A 7765-nucleotide genomic window follows, 5' to 3' on the forward strand; every position below is an offset into this window, starting at 1 on the left:
CAGCTGCAGGGGCAGGAAGCTGCTGCAGTTCCTGGGAACCAGCAGCTTCTCTGAGTTCACCGTGGTGAAGGAGATTTCTGTGGCCAAGATCGACCCGGCCGCGCCGCTGGACAAAGTCTGTCTGATCGGCTGCGCCATCTGCACCGGGTACGGAGCGGCCGTCAATACCGCCAAGGTGCCCCGACACGAACCTCACTGTCCAGACCGCTCAGGTTAGAGAGGGAAACCCTCACCGGCTTTAACCCGTGGCCTCCAGGTGGAAGCGGGCTCCAGCTGCGCCGTGTTCGGTCTGGGAGCCGTGGGCCTGGCTGCGGTCATGGGCTGCAGGGCGGCGGCAGCCAGCAGGATCATCGCCGTCGACATCAACCCGGAGAAGTTTGAGAAGGCCAAGGTGTTGGGAGCCACGGATGTGGTGAACCCCAACGACCACAGCAGGCCCATCCAGCAGGTCATCCAGGAGATGACCGGCGGCGGAGTGGACTTCTCCTTCGAATGCATCGGGAATGTGGAGGTCATGGTGAGGTCATGGTGAGGGTCAGGGTCTCACGGTGTGTGAATGACGCGGGCGGACTGATCATGATGCATTTCCGTGCAGCGCGGCGCCTTGGAGTCGTGCGCTGCCGGCTGGGGGGTCAGCGTGATCGCCGGCTGGACGGACATGCAGAACTTCAGCGCCCCGCCCATCCAGCTGATGACTGGACGGAAATGGACGGGAACTCTGTTTGGAGGTGAGAAACGAACCTCAGCGATCAGAACCAGCAGCTTCTGGAGTTAGCGTTAGCATTAGCTAACCGCTCCTCACATCAGGTGACACTGATTAACCAATCAGAAACTCCCAAAGCCATGACATCATCACTGTTTTAATGAATCATAATAATAAACTTCTGCATTAGAAACAAGTTAATGCAGAATTTCTCTAGTTATTTTTAGCGCTTAGCAACAATAAATCATCTTGTTGAAAAACGTTTGGAGGTTTAAAGGTTTATGTAAATATGTGGTTTCAGATGAATTTTTTCGTCATGCTCAGCCCCCCGTGTGTTTCAGTCTGGACACGGCCCTGTTCTTAAAGGGACGGTACCTGATGATGCTTCCTCTGCTTCAGGGTTTAAAGGGAAGGACGGCGTTGCTCAGATGGTCAGAGCTTACCTGGACAGGAAGCTGATGGTGGACGAGTTCATCACCCACAACCTGAGGCTGGACCAGGTCAACGAAGCCGTGGAGCTGATGAAGAACGGCCGGTGGTGCGACCCGAAGCTCAGATGTTCCCTTCATGATTGAAACGGTCCTGACTGGGTGTTGTGTCTCCGCAGCGTCCGGGCCGTGCTGAGCGTCGCTCCTCAGTGACGTCATCGAGCGTCTGAACGTTTCCATCCTGTTGCCTGATGGTAGAAAATAAAGGAGCTGATCTGGACTCTGCTTTGGACTGACTCTATGTTTCTAGTTCTACTTTGATCTTTTGCAGAACGTATCTAGAAGCTGATTTCTCGTTTTGTCTTCAGACAAATCTTCGATATAATAATCATGTTCATCTCAGTCTGATGATAATAATCTGATGATGACGTCCTAAAAGATGAAAGGTGATAAAGTGAAACTTCACTAATATTCTTTTAATTTTTGATTATTCCTTTGATTATTGAGTTCAACTATTTGTTGAGACTTTTTTCTTTATTATCATAAAACTGTTTGCTCTCAGATTATTTGGACTTTCTGTCGTAAAACTTTATTCTTGTCATTTTATCATTTAATTCTTGACTTTTTGCAGCAATCTGACTTTTTACTCATTACAACTTTATTCTACTTTTTCTTTATATGACTATTATACGACTTTATTCTAGTAAGATTATGACTTAATTCTCATATTGTTTCTTAGTCTTGCCCTCATACTCTGTTATACTTTCACATTAAAACTGCTGTTAATGTAATAATATTTCCACAGCTTTAGCAAGAGCTGCAGAAATGTCTCAATTCGCTTTAAATCAGAAATATATGAAGATGATTTTCCAGCTGAAGTTTTTCCAACCAGTTTCTCCTCAGCAGTTGCAAAGTTTGCTTCTACTTTGGGCCGGCCCAGGCCCTTCTGTGACGTGGTAAAGCAGAGATAAACTTTCACCTGCTCAGAAATAAATCATTTCCAGACATTTTACTCTCTGAAGCCAAAGTTCATCTCCTCAAACTGGATCAGGAAATGAAATCCTCAGCTGATAAAAACTCATTTCAAATCCTTCACATGTAAACAAGATTTATTGTTTTATAACTGAGAGAAAATAAAGATTCAACCAGCAGATCAAATTAAATGGCTTGTTTAAAGAATCACGTTGTGATTTTAATAATCTGACGGCCAGTTATGAAGGACTGACCCCTCCCTGCCAGGGTTAGATACTGTTTACTGCAGCGGCTGAGGGGTTTATTATCTTATAATATATTTATATTTTATTATGGTTTTGTTGTCTGATCGCTTCATGACTTCCTGATCTTGTTTCTGGTTTCATTCTGGTTTTAAACAAACTCGACTGGTTTTCACCAGACTGTGACTGGAACACATTTTATTCCAAAAGTTTTTCTTCCTCTTTCTGCTGCGGCGTCTCGGGTGAAGGTGAGACCAGAACCGGACCGGACCGGACCGGACCGGACCCGCCTGATAACAGCTGCAGGTTAAAGTCCCTGCTCGTCTCGCTGTGTGCCTGATTGAACTGATCCTCTTCTTTTCCTTTGCTGCTGAAACTTTGGCCTCGGATCGATCGATCATCTCTGCAGGAAAAATGTCCACAGCTGGGAAGGTGAGAGGAAACACACAGACCACCGGCGGTCCGTGTTTTCAGGACAACGAGCGCAAAATTTCGATTTTCATGATTTCATTTTTGACGAGCGGTCTGACCCGGAAGTTCTCTGCCCCGATCACTTTGTTTCTGTAAACTCGACCAAAGCGGCAGGCGATTGATTTGATCATGAAGCCTTCACACAGTAAGTCTGGTACTCTGAAGCTAATGGCTTCTAAATGCAGCTTCAGATTCAGTGAAGGACTAAAGGGATAGTCCGCCCAATTTTTTTACCAACCTTTAATCTGCTCTGGTTTAAAAAGTCGCTCAAACCGGGACCAGAACATTCTGCCAGTCATTCAAACCTTGTAGTTTTTTAAAGTTTTTCCTTTCTGGATAGCATTAGCATACCAATTATTATCCTGTGTGTCATGAACAAGCAAGCAGAAAAGGTTAATTATCCAAAATATACAATAAAAATGTATCTATTTCACCAGGTAGGAAATGTTTGAAATAATGTGCCAATTAGATGATTAAAAGCTTAAATAAATAAATAAATAAATGTTATTTATTTGGAAAAGAAACAGGTCATCATTCTGACGTTACATATTTAGTTTTTTTTAGCTAGCTAACTAAATATTTGGTTTGAAACTAAAAACATTTATAAATGAATAAAAAATATGATTAAAATATGCCTGAAAAATGAACGTAAACCACCCAAACTATTTCTGTAATTTCTGAGCGTTTTTACAACCAGCAGCTCATTGTGCAGGAACTCCGTGGTTAAAGGTTAAAGGTTAATACCGGATGTTTCTGTGGCCGCCAGGTCATCCGGTGCAGGGCGGCGGTGTCCTGGGCGCCCAACACGCCGGCCGCCATCGAGGAGATCGAGGTGGCTCCTCCTGAGGCCGGTGAGGTCCGCATCAAGGTGGGAGGCGCCTCTTTGTGTCACCAGGAGGTCTTTCGTAACGCTAAAGCCGCTGACGTGGCCGTTGTCATGGTTACTTCCTGGCGCAGATAGTGGCGACCTCGGTGTGCCACTCTGACCTGTACCACCTGCTGGAGAGCATGACTGCAGACGGCTTTCCCACGGTCCTGGGCCACGAGGGCGCCGGCATCGTGGAGAGTGTCGGACCGGGAGTCACAGAGTTTCAGCCCGGTCAGTCCGAACCGGAAGCTGATGTTGATGTGACAGCAGGTCACCTGCTGCTGCCTCGACACGCTGCATGAAGCCTCTTTCCTTCCTCCGTCCTGGAGAACCGGCGGGTTTCGGCCCCAAACCCGCCGGTTCTCCTTCTAGGAGACGCCATTTAAAACTTGAACATCAACAATTTGGCTTATTTAGATCGTGTCGTTTGTCACCATGTCAATCATTCATTACTGTATCAGTTCCTAAATTAATGTTAAGTTCGCAAACTAAATATTTAATACACAAATTAAATATGTAGCTTGTACCTAAAGTTTAGCTTCACAGTAAATATTTAGTGTCTCCTTTTGGTCTCCTAGGAGACAAGGTGATTCCTCTTTTCCTCTGCCAGTGTAAAGAATGTCGGTTCTGTAAGAGTCCGAGGACCAACCAGTGTGAGAGAGCATGGTGAGACTGGCCTGGTCCTCAGCCTTTAATGGTGGCATTTTTCCAGTAAAGAACAAACACAGTTCTTTAGCTCAGAAACTGTCTCCACCAGGACCAGAATTCGCCAAGAAATTATGGCCGGAGTGGAATCCAGGTTCACCTGTAAGGGGAAGAGAGTCCACCAGTTCATGGGAACCAGCACCTTCTCTGAGTACACCGTCATCAACCAGATCGCTGTGACCAGGATCGACCCCGCGGCTCCTCTGGACAAGGTCTGCCTGCTGGGCTGCGGGATCTGCACCGGCTACGGAGCCGCGGTGAACACCGCCAAGGTGGGAGAGCCGCGTCCCCGCGCTTCCGCTAGTCCGCTAACAGCACAGAGAAACTTATTTAGCGCACTTAGCTTCCCCTAAATTACTCTTTCCAGATAAATTCTAAAGTGCTAATTAATTCAGCTGTTTTTTAAACTTTCAGTTAAATAAAGTTTGACTTTTGTAAAAGTTTTATTCATTGAAAAATAAAACTTTTTGTTTCTTGGTTTTAAAGAGTTAAACTGGAACGTCTAACTCTTAAAGTATGTAGACCTCATGCTTTTACTTTGAAATGAGTCAGGACTTTACATAGCAGGGCGATAATAATGATCCTGGATATCAACAAGGTGTAGCTTTAGCTTCTACTAAATATTGTGTTAGTATAGTACCTTAGTGTCTGTTTAAACTAAATAATACGTTGGTATAGTACTTTACCGTTAGCTTACACTAAATAATATGTTTAGCACAAGCTAAACATATTAGCATAGGCTAATATGTTGGCAGCATAAGCTATTAGCATTTGCTATTAATACCAATATCAATTTTAAATGATCGTTTTGTCCAATAACAGACCATGAGATTAACTCTGTTCTGTTTAATCCGCTCCCAGATTGCAGAAGTTTGGGATTACTTTGTGTTTCCGTATTTCAGGGGTTCTCCGTGTGTCCAGGTGGAAGCGGGCTCCAGCTGCGCCGTGTTCGGTCTGGGAGCCGTGGGCCTGGCTGCGGTCATGGGCTGCAGGGCGGCGGGAGCCAGCAGGATCATCGCCGTCGACATCAACCCGGACAAAGCGGAGAAGGCCAAAGAGTTGGGCGCCACCGACTTCCTGAACCCAAAGGACCACAGCCGGCCCATCCATGAGGTCATCTCTGAGATGACCGGAGGAGGGGTGGACTTCTCCCTGGAGTGCGTGGGGAACGTGGAGGTCATGGTGAGGGACCGATGCTCTGTGTTAGTCTGGAGAGCGGAACCGGGCCGCTGACCGTGTTCTGCTGGTCCGTCCAGCGCAGCGCCTTGGAGTCCAGCATGGAGGCCTGGGGGGTCAGCGTGGTGGTCGGCTGGACCGACATGTTCGACATCACCATCCGACCGCGCCACCTGATCTGCGGGCGGACCTGGAAGGGCTCCATGTTTGGAGGTGAGCCTGTCGCTCTGCTGCGGTTCTGGTTCTGCTGATGGAGTCATGCTGATGCCAGCAGCTGTTGACAAGTCTTTAATATCTGGATGGGCCAAAATGTTCAACTAAATAAAGATAAAACTGAAGTTTTAGTTTTTGGCCCAAAGAGCTCCGGTTAAAAATGATCGCCCACCTTCAGCCTGCTGGTTTAAAAGGCTTTGACTAGGCCATGAATCTGTGGGGATCAGGATCCTGACCTGACCAGATCAAATTTATCATTGAGACACAATATCACCAGCTAAAAATGTCGGCAGAATTAGACGACTCATGTCAACAAGATTCTGAAAATTTACTTCAGAGCTTTTAGCAGATTCAATTATTGCAGCATTATTTTTACTGGATTAGCAAAAAAATAAACAATAAAAAAAAACAATAAAACATCATCTTCTGCAGAATGAGTCCTCACCAAAACGAAGATCAGAATCAGTCCAGATCCGAGATCCTTCCACTTCCTGCTGCTCACACAACATTTAAAGTTGTAATGGTTTATAAAACACTCACTAATAAAAACCCAGAATATATTTCTGATTTTCTTCCATTAGCCACTGAGACCTTTTAGTCCAGCAGAGTGAAACCGAAGCAGCTTCAGTTTTTATTGTCAGTAAATGACCTCTGGCTCCATGAGGTCATTAAAACAAAACATTTTAAAAGTTTCTTATCTAAACCTGTTTAAATTGAATCTGTTTGTTGTGTTTTATTATGTTTTAACTTCTTTCACCTGGAACCGTCTCTGGCTGAAAGCTGCTGTATAAGTAAAGTCTCGTTGCCTTGTGCGGTTCTGATCCGCCTCAGGGTTTAAAGCTAAGGACGGCGTGGCGGGGATGGTGAGATCCTACCTGGAGAAGAAGGTGAAGCTGGACGAGTTCATCAGCCACAACATGGAGCTGGACCAGGTCAACGACGCCATAGAGCTGATGAAGAACTCCCAATGGTACCAACCCGGTTCGTCGCCAACATGCTCACACAGCAGCAGCTGCTCAGTTATTCCTGTGTTTGTTCCACAGCGTCCGGGTCGTCATGAAGGTTTCTGCCGAGTAGAACCGGAGCCGGTTCTGATGTTTGGTTTAATTCTGGGTTTTTATCCGTCCGTCAGCTTCACTCCGACAGACGTCCTCCGTTTCAGGGTGATACAGGAAACGAATGAAGTTAGATTAAATTGCCTCAAACAGCCAGAGGAAACCCTGTTTTTCAGTTTGACAGTTAGAGTTGGGATGGAGGGAGAAGAACCAAGAAACGTCTCGGAAGAAATGATTCCGTTAGAAAATTCATTTAGTCTTTAATCATTAATATTCACCTGAAATGAACCGTTTCCCAGAGAATGATTACACATTAAAAAGATAAAACGTTGAATTTATGTGTTTGAGTTGGAATTCATTCATACATACATCTATGGAGGACTGATCCTGCCACAATTGGCAATAAAAATAAAAGGCTTAATAAAGTAATATGGCAAATACTGCATCCAAAAATAAATCTCAACTTTGTGCTTGGCTATAGATGTTGACCAATAGGAGAAGATGACTGGAATGAAAACGCAAAATCTAAATAGACAAAAATCAATGTAAAAAAAATAATTTTAAAACAGAATATTAAGGACAATAAATCAAGGAAGCCAATTAATAAAATATTGGAAATAAAGTGGAAAACTGAGTTATAGTGCTAATTTAATACTGTTGAATGATACATTTGTCAAACTGTATAATCAAATCATTAATTTCTATTTTGTTTGCCAATTTTGACAGGATTGGTTCTCCATATAAACACGTCACAATGTATACTCATAAGTTGGTAAAGTTTTTATTTATTTGATGCTCTTTATTCCAAATGATTTGATCTAGTCATTGATTTCTATTTTGTTTGCCAATTTTGACAGGATTGGTTCTCCATATATATAAAAAATAAATCTCTTTACGTCACACTGTAGAATCGAATAAGTTGGGAAAGTTAG

At 44.4% G+C, this 7765-nt stretch overlaps 2 protein-coding genes across 2 annotated transcripts in view; both read left to right on the top strand.

The window, feature by feature from the left end:
* LOC116709608 (alcohol dehydrogenase 1-like) overlaps positions 1-1416 on the top strand; it is a 2417-nt gene extending 1001 nt beyond the window's left edge. Inside the window, 5 exon segments of the mRNA XM_032548256.1 lie at positions 1-175; positions 257-517; positions 596-728; positions 1103-1241; positions 1311-1416. Coding sequence (XP_032404147.1) covers positions 1-175; positions 257-517; positions 596-728; positions 1103-1241; positions 1311-1344 — 742 coding nt within the window. The 3' untranslated portion in view covers positions 1345-1416.
* Positions 1417-2598: 1182 nt separating this feature from the next.
* LOC116709609 (alcohol dehydrogenase 1-like) lies at positions 2599-7167 on the top strand. Its single transcript, XM_032548257.1, has 9 exons — positions 2599-2777; positions 3583-3684; positions 3774-3915; positions 4263-4350; positions 4442-4661; positions 5311-5571; positions 5646-5778; positions 6610-6748; positions 6822-7167. The coding sequence occupies exons 1-9, from the start codon at positions 2760-2762 to the stop codon at positions 6853-6855; spliced, it is 1137 nt and encodes a 378-aa protein (XP_032404148.1). The 5' UTR covers positions 2599-2759; the 3' UTR covers positions 6856-7167.
* Positions 7168-7765: the final 598 nt, after the last annotated feature.

Source organism: Xiphophorus hellerii, chromosome 19, assembly GCF_003331165.1.
Source record: "Xiphophorus hellerii strain 12219 chromosome 19, Xiphophorus_hellerii-4.1, whole genome shotgun sequence".
NCBI classification, from domain to species: Eukaryota; Metazoa; Chordata; class Actinopteri; order Cyprinodontiformes; family Poeciliidae; genus Xiphophorus; species Xiphophorus hellerii.